Below are 20,225 nucleotides of genomic sequence, written 5' to 3' on the forward strand. Positions count from 1 at the left end.
CTCACTTCCCACATTGCTTAAGAAAACAAGGGAAATGAGACTTTGGGTCTATATAAAGGCATGTTTTGTAAGTTTTATTTTCACATTAATAGGTGGCACCAAAAAGTTAAAGAAAATAGTGTTGCCATTTTGGGTTTATATAAAGGCCCATTCTTGTAAATTTTCAAAAAATTGGCCTATTTTTGTAATTTTTTAAATGACCTTTTTTAGTAATTTAGTCGTTAGAACATTGGCAAAAGAGTGCTGAGTTGGAGCGATTTAATAAAACATGTTTTACAGGTCAGAGAGGAAAAAAGTGCTGAGCCAAACACATTTTTTTACTTTCCCCTGAATACGATGCCAGCTCAGTGCATTTTAGTAAAATCGGACCATTCCCATTTTTTTTGAAGAAAGTGGCTTATTTCGTAATTTGTTTTTTGTAAGGGCCTTTTCCGCCATTTGGTCTCAATTTTCACCGCTTTATGAAGTTTCAACTTGGCGCCACACACCCGATTACTTCTGGGATGTCAATAGAACAACAACACTCTAAAATTTGCACAAACGACATCTACAATTAACCAATTAGCACAAATTTTCTCCCAACCGACACACTTATTAGACACTTACTCAAATAGAATATTCAACCCAAAAGAACAATAGGCATTCGACCATTACCACCTAACACCGGACAACCTCTAGAAGAGGAGATTGCTTAAATCCTCAACTCGTTGGGAGAGTAAGCACCTCACAAATTTCACCTAATAGAAATATAATTAATCGCAACCCCATTCAACCAAGAGAAATCTATCAGATCTCCCAAAGAAACCAAAATCAACCTTCTTAGAAGAAAAACCAACAAATTACACTTACTTAAAGATTATAATAGGAAGAATCACAATCTGAATGGTGGTGAAACAAAAAATAGGCAGCACTGGAGTGAACAACAGAGTGCTATTTTGCAATTTAATGGAAACAAACAAGAAGAAAGAAAAAGAAAAGATAAAAGAAGTAGAAAACTAAAGAAATCCACACGAAAAAATTTAGTAACAAAAACTGAAGGCTGAGAAAAGAAACAAAGGAAAAATATAGATGAAAAAAAAAAGAAAACTGAAGGTGAGGAAGTGGAAAAATGGGACGGCAAAAGTGAGAGAATTTTTGGGAATGATAGTTTTTTCTAAAAAAAAACAGTTACACTACCCCAATCAACCATATTTTTTTGCTAACTTATCAAATTGACCAAAGTTTGAATTCAATCCAAATTCCTACAACATGGGCGGCACAACAGAACATGGGCAAAAATAATTCCATTTTTCACACAAAAGATTTGAACTTGGAACCTAAGGGTAAGCTAAGGCCTTACCACTAAACCAACAAGCTCATTCTTGTCCACAATTAAGCAAAATTTATAGATAAGGTAGGTGTGACTAGCCAGGTATAGGGATAAAAATAACCAAAGTTCAAGGGAAATGAATCAAACACAGGACCTAAAGCACACATCCAGAAAACTTAACCACTGAACCAGATGCTTATGAATTTATCGATGAAAGCGTGGCTCCAGAATAATCTCCATTCATGAGAGTCTCACTTCGGAATAGAATCTTCCGATTACAAGAACATAAAATACCCTAAGTAAAAACTAAGAATGGAATCAAAACCCTAAGTATATTTCCTGTCTCCCTAAAATTGTGTCTTGAAACTGATTACAATGGGCTTTATATAAGCTAAACTCGAAATATTAAACTGCCTAAATTTTCCTTGAATTCCTTAGAGTTCAACAAGGACAAATACACCTAACTTCCCTCCAAAATGTAATTATCTCGAGCATGAATTTTTTGGGCTACCCAGGGGATATGTTGCAACACAGGCATGCTATGTTTCAACATAAAGGGTATGTTGCGATACAACAGGGAGCATGTCGTGACATTGAAGGCAGTTTCACACCAGGATTCATTTTTGGCTTCTGTCTTCGATGTTGAGACGTAAGTGTCTTTGTGTCTTAACATAGACATCAGTTCTGGCCCGAATATACATCTTTAGCTCCCGATTTATCCTTCAAGACCATGTAGTCTTATTTAGATATATAAAACGTAATGAAAACTACTAAAAGCATAAATTACTATTTTAAGCATGAAAACCTAAATATATACTAAGGTGTTTTAATTTAACTATTAAACAAGCTAAAGTTATGTGTAAAAAGATGTAAATAATAGTGTTATTCATCGCAAATTAGACCCTTCTCAATTCACTAACCCGTTTTACTAACTTGATTTTTGGGATGTGACAACTACGTTCTCTTATAATATACCTTAATTGTGCGAATGTACTCATTAATTTATATTCATGTGTAATTTTGGTAAATTTTACATCTAAAGGACTAAACTGTAAAGCATGAAATATACGAAAACTATAAATAGGTATATGATATTGAATGGATGTAGAATTTTTATACGTTTAGATAGTATGTATATGATGATGTAACGTGATTTAAAATGTATATGGAATGTTATGTGAATTGGGAAAAGTGTGTATACAGCTACAAGGTTTGAAATCATACGAAAACGGAATATGGGTGTTTGATCAGAGATTAATTCGGTGGCTTGAGATCCAACAGTTGTTGCGAATTCTCTAAAGCTAGTGTTAGCAGCATCGTACCAAGCTAATATTAGCAACCCTGATCTAAAGCTAATGTTAGCAGCCCAAATATGTCAACACATGAAGTAAATTAGTCCAATTTCAATATACCAAGGTTCTCCAGTTGTTAAATACAAACTAAATTTATAATTAAAATAGAAATAGAACGGATGAATTATGTGAACATGAATTGAGTTGTTAATTTTGCAAATTGGGCATGGTATGAATGATTGTATAACATTAATTGATTTGTTAATTTTTAAAATTGGGCATGGTTTGAATGATTGTATATGATATGGTTTGAGTAACATGGTTTGTTATGCAATTAAACTAACCTATTGGTTGTATTGTTGATTTGTACATAAAAACATAAAGTGCCAAAGGATGTCATGTATTATACCATTGAATTTCAATTGCTTAAATTTGTTGTAATGTTAAGGTAAGTTAAGTAAACTTCATATGGACTTATTAAGCATTCAAAATGCTTATGTGTTATCTTCTTTCCTTGTAGATCATCGATTTACGAAATGCTTCGGTTGGATTACTATGCAGCTCACACTATCCTATCAGTGATTCGGTAGTCTTTCAATCGTTCTAGACTCAGTTATATGGCATGTATGTAGATGTTGTTGTGTATATGTGTTTACCTTAAATGATGCTTGGTTTTGAATGGTTACTAGTGGTGAATATAAATGAATACGTTGGCAATGTGATAAGATATAGTTGAAGTGGATGAAAAACAATGTTGGTAGTGAATTGGTTAAGTTAAATGCTGAAATTGAATGGTATCAAGTATTTGAATAATTAGTGATTTCATACGTTGATATGTTTTAGCCAAGTGCCTAATTGATGTTTAATGGCTTGAATGATCTTGTGGAAATGGTAAAATAGAAGTTTGGTAGATGTTCCTATATGTTTTTATTTGCTTGAATGACCTTGAATTGGAATGAAATAGGATATGTTATGTCATAAATTGATGATTTGATAAACCAAGCTAAATTGATTCGATTTACATCGGTCGATAGTGATATGGACCGAATTGAATATATTTAAAAATATGATATAATGCTATAAATGTGAAATTCAATTAGTATTGTTATGTGATAGAATATCATATGTGAGGATTGATGGTTGGTTGACGAAATTATGTAATGAAATTGAGAAATTGTTACCCTATTAATTGTTCGGGTAGAGTCGGATATAGTTGGCATGCCATAGGATAGAAATAGTTCAAGTTACTTTGACTATGTGTTGATGTGACACTGGGTGCCGAATCACTTCGGTTATATCAACAGTGAGTTTTTTGGCTTTGAGTTGTTTGCTATTTTTCGGGAGACAACGTACACACCTGCCCATTTTTCAATGCAACCACAACAGTGAGGATTCCAAAACCTAAAGTGACATTTAGAAAGAACAATTTAGCAATGATACACTAAATCTAAGCCACAACTATTAACATTTGGCCTTATCAAACCGAGTCAACCCCTAAAAATCCTTTAATTTGTAGGAGGGACATCGTATGCCTCATGATCTTCACCTAACAAAGAACTCGAAACGATTAATATCGAATATTCAAGAACATCCCAAAATCTCCCAACATTCACATGAAACAAAATTAGTTAATCTTACCATTGAAAAATACACATAGTTACCTACAACGAGACGAAAACACAACTTTTCGTTCTCAAACATAGCACAACAACGATATTGTTAAAAAATAATGGCAATAAGGATGACACAAAGGGAGGTTCAATAGAAAAGAAATCATGATGGTTCGGATTTCGAAGAGTATGCCGAATAAAAGAGAGAAAAGAGAACATGGAGAATAAATGAAAGAAAAATGTCAAAAGAAAATTTGAAAGAAAAAGCAATTGAAATTTATGGAAGAAGGGGAAAATGGGATGGCGAAACTAAGGAGAAAATTGAGGAAGAAGGAATGAAGGACTGACGAGCAGGGGAGAGATTTTAGGAAATTTGTTTGTTTTTTAATTCTTTCAAATAAAAATAAAAATAAAATAAATTTGATAAGATCACAACCTACCAAATTAGATAACAATTAAATTAAACTGAAACTCTAACATCCCGGTGGCAATAGCGAGCCTAAGAAATTTTTTTAGTTTTGCACATACACAAGATTCAAACATAGAATTTCTAGGTAAGCTAAGGCTTTACAACCGAACCAACAAGTTCATTCTTGTCAACAGTTGAGCAAAAATAATAGATAAGCTAGATGTTCAAAGATAGAGGTTGAAACAAAAAATAAATAAAAATTCAAGGAAAAAATTTGAACACAGGGCCTCAGGCACATAACTAGAACACTTAATCACTGAAACAAATTAATTCACTTTACACAATTCTTGCAACCTTATTTCAAAAACAGGACGTGACCATTCTTGGTTTACTAACCCAATTTATACTAACCCGATTTTTGAGATGTGACACTCCCTATCTGGCATAGTCGTGTCGCTCACACGGTCTGGTACACGACCGTGCGGTGTTGACAGTTTCAATTTTTGACCAATTGATTAGAAAAGACCTATTTCCAAAAAAAAAAATACGAAAATGGGTCACTTTTTTAAAAAATAACGGGAATGGTTAGGTTTTACTAAAACGCATTGAGCTAGAGTCGTTTTTAGGGGAAAGTCAGAAAAGCGCGTCCAGCTCAGTGGTTTTTTCCTCTTAGACCTGTAAAACGCGTCCAGGTCAGCGCGTTTAAAACTTACAAAACTTACAAAACAAGCTTTTATATAGACCCAAAATCTCATTTCTCGATTAATCTAACAGACCTCCAAAGTAACCAAAATCAACCTTCTTAGAATAAAAACCAACAAATTACACTTACTTAAAGATTATAATAGGAAGAATCACAATCTGAATGGTGGTGAAACAAAAATAGGCAAGACCGGAGTGAACAACAGAGTGCTATTTTGTAATTTAATGGAAACAAACAAGAAAAAGAAAAAGAAAAGATAAAAGAAATAGAAAACTAAAAAATCGACAAAAGGAGTTGCAAAAAAAGAAATCCACGAAAAAAAGAAAATTTAGTAACAAAATTGAAGACTAAGAAAAGAAACAAAGGAAAAAAATAGAAGAAAGAAAAGAAAATTGAAGGTGAGGAAGTGGAAAATGGGACGGCAAAAGTGAAAGAATTTTTGGGAATGATAGTTTAAAAAAAACAATTATAATATCGCAATCAACCATATTTTTTTCTAACTTATCAGATTGACCAAAGTTTGAATTCAATCCAAATTCCTACAACATAGGTGGCACAATAGAACATGAGTAAAAATAATTCCATTTTTCTCACAAAAGATTTGAACTTTGAACTTAAGGGTAAGCTAAGGCCTTACCACGAAACCAGCAAGCTTATTCTTATCCACAATTAAGTAATTTTATAGATAAGCTAGGTGTGACTAGATAAATATAGGGATAAAAATAACCAAAGTTCAAGGGAAAGGAATCAAACACAGGACCTCAAGCACATAACCAGAATACTTAACCACTGAACCAGATTAAGTTTCCTTACACAACTACTATATCATTTCATTAATTGTTCGAGTAGAGTCGGATATAGTTGGCATGGCATAGGATAGAAATAGTTCAAGTTACTATGACTATGTGTTGATGAGACACTGGGTGCCAAATCACTTCGGTTATATCAATGAGGCAATGGGTGCCAACCACATTGATGAGCGCTAAGTGCAAACTATTTACTTTGGCATTGTCGGAAGAGGCACTGGGTTCCAAACTTGCGTGATTGATTGGATTCGTGTATCCGTCTTAGTCCGATTCAGGTTAATAGGGATATGTAAATGGGATAAATGAAATTTCTTTAAAAAAACAAATGCAACAAAATAATACAGCATTAATGACAAATACTATAAAATCTTCCACACATCCCCCAAACACCTTTATTTCAAACTCATTTGGTCATCTTCAAACAAAAAGAGACAAAATCCCACACCATTTTATATTTTATAGTTTTTTTTACTTATAAAATTTAAAAATTTTATTTATAATGTAACAGATGTTAACTTTGTGTAAAAATTTTAAACTCTATAAGCAAAACAAATTTATAAAATATAGTGTAACATTTAATCTTATGTTGTTAGTTAAAAAAGGAAGGAATCCCACATTGTCTAAGAACAAGCTGCAAACCTATTCATGAGTCTATATATACACATATCTCACATCCCACTTTGCTTAAAAAAAACAAGGGAAATAAGACTTTGGGTCTTTATAAATGCCTGTTTTGTAAGTTTTATTTTCACATTAATTGGTGGCACCAAAAAATAAAAAAAAATAGTGCTCCCACTTTGGGTCTATATAAAGGCATATTCTTGTAAATTTCTAAAAAAAATTGGCCTATTTTCGTAATTTTTTAAATGACCTTTTTTAGTAATTTAGTCGTTAGAACATTGGCAAAAGAGTGCTGAGTTGGAGCGATTTAATAAAACATGTTTTACAGGTCAGAGAGGAAAAAAGTGCTGAGCCAAACACATTTTTTTACTTTCCCCTGAATACGATGCCAGCTCAGCGCGTTTTAGTAAAATCGAACCATTCCCCTTTTTTTTGAAGAAAGTGGCTTATTTCCGTAATTTGTTTTTTGTAAGGGGCCTTTTCTGGCCATTTGGTCTCAATTTTTCACTGCTTTATGAAGTTTCAAGTTAGCACCACACACCTGATACTTCTGGGATGTCGATAGAACAACAGCACTCTAAAATCTGCACAAACGACATCCACAATTAACCAATTAGCACAAATTTTCTCCCAATCGACACACTTATTAGACACTTACTCAAACAGAATATTCAACCCAAAAGAACAATAGGCATTCGACCATTACCACCTAACACCGGACAACCTCTAGAAGAGGAGATTGCTTAAATCCTCAACTCGTTGGGAGAGTAAGCACCTCACAAATTTCACCTAATAGAAATATAATTAATCGCAACCCCATTCAACCAAGAGAAATCTATCAGATCTCCCAAAGAAACCAAAATCAACCTTCTTAGAAGAAAAACCAACAAATTACACTTACTTAAAGATTATAATAGGAAGAATCACAATCTGAATGGTGGTGAAACAAAAAATAGGCAGCACTGGAGTGAACAACAGAGTGCTATTTTGCAATTTAATGGAAACAAACAAGAAGAAAGAAAAAGAAAAGATAAAAGAAGTAGAAAACTAAAGAAATCCACACGAAAAAATTTAGTAACAAAAACTGAAGGCTGAGAAAAGAAACAAAGGAAAAATATAGATGAAAAAAAAAGAAAAGCAAGGTGAGGAAGTGGAAAATGGGACGGCAAAAGTGAGAGAATTTTTGGGAATGATAGTTTTTCTAAAAAAACAGCTTACACTACCCCAATCAACCATATTTTTTTGCTAACTTATCAAATTGACCAAAGTTTGAATTCAATCCAAATTCCTACAACATGGGCGGCACAATAGAACATGGGCAAAAATAATTCCATTTTTCACACAAAAGATTTGAACTTGGAACCTAAGGGTAAGCTAAGGCCTTACCACTAAACCAACAAGCTCATTCTTGTCCACAATTAAGCAAAATTTATAGATAAGGTAGGTGTGACTAGCCGTATAGGGATAAAATAACCAAAGTTCAAGGAAATGAATCAAACACAGGACCTAAAGCACACATCCGTAAAACTTAACCATCGAACCAGATGCTTATGAATTTATCGATGAAAGCGTGGCTCGAATAATCTCCATTCATGAGAGTCTCACTTGAATAGAATCTTCCGATTACAAGAACATAAAATACCCTAAGTAAAAACTAAGAATGGAATCAAAACCTAAGTATATTTCTGTCTCCCTAAAATTGTGTCTTGAAACTGATTACAATGGGCTTTATATAAGCTAAACTCGAAATATTAAACTGCCTAAATTTTCCTTGAATTCCTTAGAGTTCAACAAGGACAAATACACCTAACTTCCCTCCAAAATGTAATTATCTCGAGCATGAATTTTTTGGGCTACCAAGGGGATATGTTGCAACACAGGCATGCTATGTTTCAACATAAAGGGTATGTTGCGATACAACAGGGAGCATGTCGTGACATTGAAGGCAGTTTCACACCAGGATTCATTTTTGGCTTCTGTCTTCGATGTTGAGACGTAAGTGTCTTTGTGTCTTAACATAGACATCAGTTCTGGCCCGAATATACATCTTTAGCTCCCGATTTATCCTTCAAGACCATGTAGTCTTATTTAGATATATAAAACGTAATGAAAACTACTAAAAAGCATAAATTACTATTTTAAGCATGAAAACCTAAATATATACTAAGGTGTTTTAATTTAACTATTAAACAAGCTAAAGTTATGTGTAAAAAAGATGTAAATAATAGTGTTATTCATCGCAAATTAGACCCTTCTCAATTCACTAACCCAGTTTTACTAACTTGATTTTTGGGATGTGACAACTACGTTCTCTTATAATATACCTTAATTGTGCGAATGTACTCATTAATTTATATTCATGTGTAATTTTGGTAAATTTTACATCTAAAGGACTAAACTGTAAAGCATGAAATATACGAAAACTATAAATAGGTATATGATATTGAATGGATGTAGAATTTTTATACGTTTAGATAGTATGTATATGATGATGTAACGTGATTTAAAATGTATATGGAATGTTATGTGAATTGGGAAAAGTGTGTATACAGCTACAAGGTTTGAAATCATACGAAAACGGAATATGGGTGTTTGATCAGAGATTAATTCGGTGGCTTGAGATCCAACAGTTGTTGCGAATTCTCTAAAGCTAGTGTTAGCAAGATCGCATCAAGCTAATATTAGCAACCCGATCTAAAGCTAATGTTAGCAGCCCAAATATGTCAACACATGAAGTAAATTAGTCCAATTTCAATATACCAAGGTTCTCCAGGTTGTTAAATACAAACTAAATTTATAATTAAAATAGAAATAGAACGGATGAATTATGTGAACATGAATTGAGTTGTTAATTTTGCAAATTGGGCATGGTATGAATGATTGTATAACATTAATTGATTTGTTAATTTTTAAAATTGGGCATGGTTTGAATGATTGTATATGATATGGTTTGAGTAACATGGTTTGTTATGCAATTAAACTAACCTATTGGTTGTATTGTTGATTTGTACATAAAAACATAAAGTGCCAAAGGATGTCATGTATTATACCATTGAATTTCAATTGCTTAAATTTGTTGTAATGTTAAGGTAAGTTAAGTAAACTTCATATGGACTTATTAAGCATTCAAAATGCTTATGTGTTATCTTCTTTCCTTGTAGATCATCGATTTACGAAATGCTTCGGTTGGATTACTATGCAGCTCACACTATCCTATCAGTGATTCGGTAGTCTTTCAATCGTTCTAGACTCAGTTATATGGCATGTATGTAGATGTTGTTGTGTATATGTGTTTACCTTAAAAGATGCTTGGTTTTGAATGGTTACTAGTGGTGAATATAAATGAATACGTTGGCAATGTTTTCTTGAATGACCTTGAATTGGAATGAAATCGGATATGTTATGTCATAAATTGATGATTTGATAAACCAAGCTAAATTGATTCGATTTACATCGGTCGGTAGTAATAAGGACCGAATTGAATATATTTAAAAATATGATATAATGCTATAAATGTGAAATTGAATTAGTATTGTTATGTGATAGAATATCATATGTGAGGATTGATGGTTGGTTGACAAAATTATGTAATGAAATTGAGAAATTGTTACCCTATTAATTGTTCGGGTAGAGTCGGATATAGTTGGCATGCCATAAGATAGAAATAGTTCAAGTTACTTCGACTATGTGTCGTTGTGACACTGGGTGCTAAATCACTTCGGTTATATCAATGAGGCAATGGGTGCCAAACACATTGATGAGTGCTAAGTGCAAACTATTTACTTTGGCATTGTCGGAAGAGGCACTGGGTTCCAAACTGGCGTGATTGATTGGATTCGTGTATCCGTCTGAGTCCGATTCAGGTTAATAGGGATATGTAAATGGGATAAATGATATTAAAATTGAGTTGATATAATGATTTGATGATACATATAAATATTGTGAATCGGTTATACAAGCCTGGGGGGCCAATATGGAAATGTGACAAGTCGATGACTATGATTCAGAATTTGTGTTATGAAACGAAGTAGTGATTGACATTAAATATGTATTTGGTGTATATTTGATATAAAGATTAATTGAAATGATATGGGAATGAATTTCATATGGTTTAATATGAATTGGGGTGAGAATGAGATTGAATGTGATTCTAAGTAATTAGGTTTGTTTTATATTTGATTTGCTATATAATGTGGTTAAATGTTTACTCACCTTTTTTATATTTGATTTTTTCAAGTTAGGAAAACTTTACCAAGCTAAGTAGCAAGTAGTGTTATATTGTAAATTGAGGTAAGTTATTGGTTTAATGCCTATGAACTTACTAAGCATTGTATATGCTTACCTCGTTTGTTTTCCCTTTCCCTGTAGACTGCCAACTTGCGGAACAAGTCAAACGGATCGTCCGAAGCTCACACTATCCCAGTATTGGTTCGGTAGTCTTTAGACCGTACAATGGCTTGGTTATGTGTAGCATGTACATAGGAGTTTGTTTTGGTTTACTTGTATAATTATATGGCTAGAAATCCATGTTGATAGAATTATGGCAGAGATAATGCTTAGTGGAAAACATATGCATTAGTAAATGGATTGAATTATGCATTTGGCATTTGAAATGGCGCATTTGAGCATGCAATTAAATGGCTAATATAATGTCATGAAATGGTTAAAAGGCTTGGTTGATTAAGGTGAGTTTATTTAAGTTAATTTGATATGTTTTGATGCCAAATTGTGGAAACATTGGATTAGTTTATTTGAAACAGTGATATATGATATTTTGACAATGGTATGAATTATGTGTTTGTAATATGTTGTGATGTTTTGAGTGGTTAATGAGTAAGAGATAACATAATAGGTTGATAAAGAGTACTGGATGATTTTGATACCTTGTGTGAAAATCATGGTGGCACTTACATGATGATGAATAAATAGGTTTAGTAGGTGAGTTAATTTGAAGGATGAGCAGTAATAAATTGTTATAGTTATATGATAATTGAATTTGCACTAGGAGAATGGAATAAGCTTGGATATTGTCAAGTTGATTTGGTTGGTATATGTTTTAATGTTTGAATAGAGAGTGAAGCAATGAGTTCGATGTAATGGACCATGATTGGAATAGAATAATATTCATTGAGTTTTGCTGATGATATGTCTATTGTCGAAACGTTTTTTTTTTTGTCTTGAACTATTTTATTTTTTAAAAAGGAAGACGGAATCGCCACTAATCTTTTTTATTATATGTGATTGGATCACCTCAAAATTTAATCATTTTAATAAAATGTCAAAATTATTAAATGACGATTTCTTTTACGAAATTCAAGAAGTGGGTTCGGAGTCGATTATGACGAGGAAGGATTAGCATCCTCATAATGCTAGTAATAACAACACAAATAATAAAATAACAAAAATAATAGTAGGAATAATGATACTATTTAATAGTGATAATAATATATAGTAAAATAACAGAAAAGATATGATGATACTATGATTATAACCGTGTAATATTAACAATAATAAAATTTTTAACGGAAGTAATATTAATTAACAACAATAATCATCTAATAATATAAATGGTATCAATATCTTAAAGTGAAGGACTTAAATTAAATAATATATAAATTTAAAGATGAAAAACATGAATTGCGTAACTTGAAGGGTAAAATGAAAATAACAAAATTAAAAGTGTTGGAAATAAATCGTTTTGCTAACTCATGCGTTCTTCCGAAAATAGACTAAATTTTTTTTAAAAATAAATAAATGTTTTAAATTCGACTGTTTTTAAACCCCGATCGCTACTAGACCATCTTGGCGGGCGATGTAATCTCCCTAGCCGGGCGGAGGAGGTTACAAATTAAGATAATTAAGAATTTAAATTAAATTAGGATATTTAGATTTTTAATTTAGATAAGATAATTAGGAATTTAATTAATAGGTTAAATAAAATTTTAGATTTTAGTTAAGATAATTAATAATTTAAATTAAATTAGTATAATTAAAATTTTAATATATTTAAAAAGAGTTCTAATAATATGGTAAGTATAAAAATATTTAAACTGAAATTTTAGGGATTATAGGTTAGACCCTATTTCAGTTAAGAATATGGTACATATTATAACAATTATTTGCTATTGTATTTTATTTATTTCATTTTTGTTGCATTTAATGTATTATATTACAATAATTATTTGTTATTATTTATTAAAATTTTAAGTGGAATTTGTTTAAATGTAGTTAAGATCATCAATAACATACTAAGATAACTAACATTGAACTAAAACTTATAATTATATTGTCATATATTTATACATATCTTAACTTGTAAAAAGTTTAAACACAACAAAGGCAATTTATAATTAATAGTAGAAGAGTATAATGATCATGCAATGTTAAATTAACAATACATGCAATATCATTAAAGTAAAATACATAACATAAGCTTCGTTAAAACATAAATCAAGCCAAGTGGTATTAAAATTTAAAAACAACATTCAAAATTAATTTCACTACAACATAAAATATAACATAAACTATAATCATTCAGAATCTCTATGTATGCAAAGAGATTCACCATTGGTGCATGGAGGAATGCACGCACATTTTTCACTCACCATCTTTTTTTTATTAACAATATAATTAAGATATACCATGAAATTACTGCATGATGATGGCACATGCACCAGTGTCATATGGTTCAAGGCTTAGTGCCCGAGCCAGATTGAGTAAACATGGACTTTGGCCACTCAGGCATTTTAACCCACTCAGAGTACTCTGCCTTTTTCTCAGGTTTTTTTTCCTCTTCTTTTCCATGCTTTTGGAACTCATGTTTATGTTCCTTACCCTCATCTTGTTTTTCCTTGTACTCGGGTATTTTCGGATATTCGACTTCGTGTTTCTCGTGCTCTTTAGGCTTTTCCCCTTTGGGGAAATTGGGTTTTTCTTTCTCGTACTCTTCGTGCTCCTTCGATTCGTGTGACTCGTGGCACTCCTCATGTTTATGTTCCTTGCCCTCATCTTGTTTTTCCTTGTACTCGGGTATTTTCGGATATTCGACTTCATGTTTCTCGTGCTCTTTGGGCTTTTCCCCTTTGGGGAAATTGGGTTTTTCTTTCTCGTACTCTTCGTGCTCCTTCGATTCGTGTGACTCGTGGCACTCCTCATGTTTATGTTCCTTACCCTCATCTTGCTTTTCCTTGTACTCGGGTATTTCCGGATATTCGACTTCGTGTTTCTCGTGCTCTTTAGGCTTTTCCAATTTGGGGAACTCGGGTTTTTCTTTCTCGTACTCTTTGTGCTCCTTCGATTCGCGTGATTCGTGGTACTCTTCATGTTTATGTTCCTTACCCTCATCTTGCTTTTCCTTGTACTCGGGTATTTTCGGATATTCGACTTCGTGTTTCTCGTGCTCTTTAGGCTTTTCCAACTTGGGGAACTCGGGTTTTTCTTTTTGGTACTCTTCGTGCTCCTTCGATTTGTGTGACTCGTGGTACTCTTCCTTACCCTGCTTGTACTGGTTTTTGTTTTTCCTCCTTTTGCATTTCGGGTTTTTCTTTTGCTTCTCATGTTTTGGGTACTCTTCGTCATACTTTGGCTGTTTGTATTCCGGCTTTTCATATTCAGACGCTTCCTGCTTTTCGTATTTTGAAGCTAATTGTGGCAACTCTGATGAGGTTGTTTGTGTCTCGAATAAACGTCGAGCCGCTGTCGAGACAGCGTGGCTACCAATCATTAGTGAGACACTAACGAGTAAAAGTTGGAAAAGAAAGAAAGGGTGACGAGTGTTATGAGCCATGGTTAACCAAATACAAAGCAAAGAATTTTGAGTGTATTTGTGTGTGGATTGTTGTGTATGTGTAACAAGCCTTTTATAGGAGAGGATGAGAGATGGTTTGGTGGGATTTGGCCCCACGTTGTTTGTACCAATTTCTCATCTACGTGCTTGACTTATGGTGGGATTATGTTAAGAAGGTGCTCAATCTATGTCAAATATTTCTACGTAAATATACAAAATATAATCTTTCAAATATATGAAAAAAAAATGTTATAAAAATTAAGTGTTTTTCTTTATTTAGATAATAATTTGTGGCAGCATGTGGTTCGAGTAATATAAGATTACTTTTCATAATAAGATTACGGGAATATAAGATTACAAGTGGGATGTTCCGTATGTTATATTATCTTATTTAGTTCATTTGATTTGAATTTTTGTGTTTGGTTAAGAGTACTTAAAATTACCTAAAAGTACATTTTTTCTAAATTGTCTTTGTTATAGAATTTGTTCTCTTAATGTTTCTTGGTCTCAATTTCCATAAAATTATGATAAATTATGATAAATTATGTATTAATAAGTAAATATACGATGTTGAAATAAATTTATAAATCATAATTAAAATATTTAGTGGAAAGCGATTGTATCCCCACCATAATTATAATCATAATTAATATACTAATAAATAAATATAATACTTATAATTTTAAAGTATAACATGAGTTGTTTCAGTATTAAGGAAAAATTGTTTGTAATTAGATTTAAATTTTATTTTGGAAAAATAGACTAAATTAATTAAAATAAAAAATTCAAAATATTTTGATTTAAAATTTAATATTATGCTTGTCATTTTAAGATTAATTATACTTTATATTACTATATTTTGATACTATTTGTACGAGATTATAATATGGAATGCTCAGAATATTAAGAATTCAAATCACATAATTTTATTTTAAAATATAATATTACATTCAATAATGTAAAATTCGACCAACCAAACACGACATTAATATTTTATTTTTTTTGGTGTGACCAGCCCACCTTGTTTTAATTTCATTTTAACATTGTTCTGTGAGCAGTTGAACTAGACAAAGTGCCTTTATACATTATAGGCAAAAATTGGCTCATTGAAGGCAACTCAAACTTTGATCACTCTTGGGTAGACCAGCCAACTGCTTGCAAAAAGCATAATGTTATATACTTTACGTATCTCCCAACTGTCAAATTCACCAAAGTATAATTATGATTACATTATTAATATTATATGTTAAAACATAAAAATATATATATATATATATATATGGTCAATCTTCATTTCCCTCTTCTCTCCACCGTTTGCAACAAAAACAAAAGAAGCCATTTTTAAGCTCTTAGCATTCGGCTAAGCTCTGTTCTTCAAATTGATAAGTGACTTTAAGTCTGTTTTTTTTTTGTTTTGTTTTTTGAAGTCTCAGAAGCTTGATCTAGCTAATCATGAAATTGGTGTCATTTGGTTAGATTAGATGCTTAGATGTGAAAAAGGATTAATTTCTAAAGTGAAAACTTATAGTTTTGAACTTAGGGATTAAAGTGTAAATATTTCAAAATTGGTTTGAAATTTCTGTACTTATAGATAATAGAGGGTTATAGAAGGATGAAATTGAAATCAGATTGAACAATGAAGCTTAAATTTGAAAGATATAGCTATTTCGATTTTAGGGAATTAATTTAATAAAATTCAAAACTTTAGGGAACTTTTGAAAACTGAATTGAACCGACTTATATTTATAATAGGATGATATAAGGTAATTGGAATTGATAAATTGTAATCAATTATTATAGGTCGGAACTTGAATCAACCATATGATAATTGAAGAAAAAGGAAAAATTGTAGATTAAACCCTGATGTCATGTCGTTGTTGTTTTGTCAGGTAAGTTTATATGGACTTGCTACTGTAACATCCCAAACTCGGCCTAGAAATTATGACCAGATCTTGAGGGTTAGACTGACTACTTAAAGCTAGGTTATTCGCTTCCCAAAACATTGCTTGTTCTTGCATTAGTAATTTTGCAAAAAAAAAATTCATTTACGTTTATTTCCTAGAAAACTTAATTATTGTCAAATAAGTATTTTCGAAAACATGTATTACTTTCCACCAAATCAAACTGAAAATCGTAATATTAACTTATTTACTCTTTCTGAAAAACAAATTCACTTATTCTGAATTTGCAGTGGTAAAAATTCTTAAACGTTTCAATTTTGAAAAGAAAATTCGAACATCCTTTTCAAATAACAGAAAATTTATGCAGAATATTTAAACTAATTATCTAAAAAACTCAACAAAACCCAAAACCAAAATAAATTCCGAAAATTAGTCCAAGAGTCCAAAAGTCCATAAATTTTAATTAATAATTATTTAATAAAATATTATGTGAGAAAATCAATCCAAGCTCTCGAACGTCGTCCAATCCTAAGTCAGCGGATTGCCTGAAATGATTAAATAATTGGGTGAGCTATGAAGCTCAGTGTGTAACTTAACTCAAGCATAAGCACATATAATGTAATAAGTAGATCAGGGTGTCACAGAGAATTTTATAACGTTCAATTGGCCAAAATTGAGAATGCACGATTATGTTAATGCAGTATTTTTCAGAAAAACACAATTCAAATTTTTTTTCGAAAATTTCCTACCCAACTGTGCAACACACCAAATAGAGTTCCCCAAAACTCGTCCATCCAAAACACACCAACAAATAATTGTGGACAATGCCACAAGAGTCGCAGATAAGCTGCCAGAACAGATATGTGGTTAAACCACTAGATAGTGCAAGTCATTAAACTGTCAATACTTCCTCCTTACAATATCATCCCAACCCTATGCAATGCGACATAGCATGCAAATACAGAATCAAAACAATAAGCATGTTGAACATGCAATCGTATGTTTAACAGAAATGAATAGGCATGAGATTTCATGCTTTGCAGAACAGATAAGACATATTTCAATAATAACAAATAAATTTAATTAGAATAGCCACAATGTCACATGCCATGAGAATTGGAGTAAAACATACTATATACTTATCACACGAGACAAAACACACACAAAAGAAATAAATATTTTGTTGATTGGATAATCATACACATCAATCATCGAAGTTTACAAAATCTCTGACCTCAATTATGCAATCCAAAACTCGGCCCTAACTATACTTACTCAAAAAGAGCCCACATGCCCTGTAAAACTCCAAACTCGGACTAGACGTTATGGCCGAATCTGGCAGGGTACATAAACTTGTTTTAAACCCAATATTGAATTCAAAAATGTGTGTTTTGACAATACTAATTTTGGTAAATCGCTTTCCAATTTTTAGGAAAGTACTTCTGAAAATTATTTATTTATTTTATTAAGAAAAAACACTTAAATGATTACTTTATTTTGCAGCGGAAATTTCTAAGTTATCAAATTTTGAAAACCGTGACTTAGTTTGTGAAAAACATATAATTTTGAAGTTTAAAAATAATAATTACTAAACCCAACAAAAGCAAATAAAAAACAAAAACAAAGTCCCAAACAGTTACATAGTCCAAAAAGTCCAAAATAGTTTAAAAACATAAATCGTCTTATTTATTAACCAGAAAATCAATTCGAGCTCTCGTACGCCGCTCGGTCCTATGTTTGGTGATCACCTTAAAAATTAGAAAAATTTGAGTGAGCTTACAAGCTCAGTGTGTAACTCAGCCTAATCAAACAGTTCATATAGCAAAATCATGCAAAAATCATGTTTCAAATAGTTACAAATGCGTGACATATCTCACAATGCAACATGACAGATAGATCAATTACTAATACAAATGCAATTTCAGATGTAGATACAGATACAGATCCTACCCCCATCCACTACACACTATCTCCGTCCATCCTTACATACCAAATAAGGTAATAAATGCCCATCCAACCTTACACACCAATAAGTAAGCGTATGTTACTTTTCAGAATAGTGCAGTCATGCTGCCAGAAATAATGTGGTGATCCGTCAAAATTAGATAAGTGTAGTCAAGCCACCAGAATTGCAGTTAAGCTGTCAAAACAGATATGTGGTTAAACCAGCAGAGAAGGGAGATCATTAAATTGCCAACACTTCCTCCGTCACATAATTCTCTCACCCCAATGCACGTGCTGAAACATAATACATACTCAGATGTACACAGATGAATCATGCTTTAACATATTAGAAACATACGAACAGAATTCTCAGATTTGTAGATCAAATGCTGGATTTATACTACTGACATGCTTACAGATGATACACATACAATATCAATACCTAGATTTCTTAAATCAAAATCATACATATCACATATCAGACCCTAAGAAGTAGCTAACCTCGAAACGCACTTCCAACACGACCCTAACTAAATTTTACTAAAAATGGGCCCACACGCCCGTGTGGCCCACACAACCTACCTGGCCTAGGCTGTGTGGCCTACATGGCCTGGCACACGGTCGTGTGGCCTCATAATCTTCACCAACAAAGAACTTGAAACGATTAATATCGAATATTCAAGAACATCCCAAAAACTCCCAAAATCCACACGAAACAAAATTAGTTAATCTTACCACCGAAAAATACACATAGTAACCTACAAAGAGACGAAAACACAAATCTTCGTCCTCAAACAGGCACAACAATGATATTGTTAAAAAAATAATAACAATAAGGATTACACAAAGGGAGGTTCGATAGAAAAGAAATCACGATTGAATTTCAAAGAGTATGTTGAATAAAAAGGAGAAAAGAGAATAGGGAGAAGAAATGAAAGAAAAATGTCAGAAGAAAATTTCAAAGAAAAAAAATGAAATTTGTGGAAGAAAGGGAAAAGTGGGACGGCAGAACTAAGGAGAAAATTGAGGGAAGTGGGAAAGTGGGACAGCAAAATATGGGGAGAGATTTTAGGGAAATTTGTTTGTTGTTTTTTTTTTAATTCTTTCAAATAAAAATAAAATAAATCTAATAAGATCACAACCTACCAAATTAGTTAACAATTGAATTAAACTGAAACTCTAACATCCTGGCGGCAATAGAAAAAAAATTCGCTTTGTATAGACACAAGATTCAGACACAAGACCTCTAAGTAAACTAAGGCTTTACCACCAAACCAACAAGCTCGTTATTATCAATAGTTGAGAAAAAATAATAGATAAGCTAGATGTTCAAAGATAGGGGTTGAAACAAAAAATAAATAAAAATTCAAGGGAAAGAATTTGAACACAAGACCAGCACATAACTAGAACACTTAATCACTGAAACAAATTAATTCACTTTACACAATTCCTACAACCTTAATTCAAAAACAAGACATGACCACTCTTGGTTTACTAACCCAATTTTTGAGATGTGACACACCCTATCTGGTATAGTCGTGTGGCTCACACGGTCTACCACACGGTCATGTGGTGTTACAATTTCAATTTTTGACTAGTTGATCAAAAAAGGCCCATTTCCAAAAGAAAAATTTATGAAAATGGGTCACTTTTTTCAAAAATAACGAGAATGGTCCGATTTTACTAAAACGTGCTGAGCTAGCATCGTTTTCAGGGGAAAGTCAGAAAAGTGCATCCAGCTCAACTCTTTTTTCCTCTTAGACCTGTAAAACGAGTCCAGGTCAGTGCGTTTAAAACTTACAAAACAGACCTTTATATAGACCCAAAGTCTCAATTCCCTTATT

General features: G+C 32.2%; 1 protein-coding gene across 1 annotated transcript; it reads right to left on the reverse strand.

Annotated features, from left to right (window-relative positions):
- Window positions 1–13,438: 13,438 nt before the first annotated feature.
- Window positions 13,439–14,282, reverse strand: LOC128039998 (protein PELPK1-like). Its single transcript, XM_052628963.1, has 2 exons — window positions 14,256–14,282; window positions 13,439–14,209 (listed from the first exon to the last, which is right to left on the reverse strand). The coding sequence occupies exons 1-2, from the start codon at window positions 14,280–14,282 to the stop codon at window positions 13,439–13,441; spliced, it is 798 nt and encodes a 265-aa protein (XP_052484923.1).
- Window positions 14,283–20,225: the final 5,943 nt, after the last annotated feature.

This window comes from Gossypium raimondii, chromosome 3 (assembly GCF_025698545.1).
Source record: "Gossypium raimondii isolate GPD5lz chromosome 3, ASM2569854v1, whole genome shotgun sequence".
In the NCBI taxonomy this organism is placed as follows: Eukaryota; Viridiplantae; Streptophyta; class Magnoliopsida; order Malvales; family Malvaceae; genus Gossypium; species Gossypium raimondii.

Excerpts from the sequence above, each read along its gene's own strand:
- LOC128039998 (XM_052628963.1), bottom strand. The coding sequence starts at position 14,282 with ATGCAAAAGGAGGAAAAACAAAAACCA. Across the intron at positions 14,210-14,255 it reads AGGAGGAAAAACAAAAACCA|GAGCACGAAGAGTACCAAAA; the intron begins GTACAAGCAGGG and ends CACAAATCGAAG.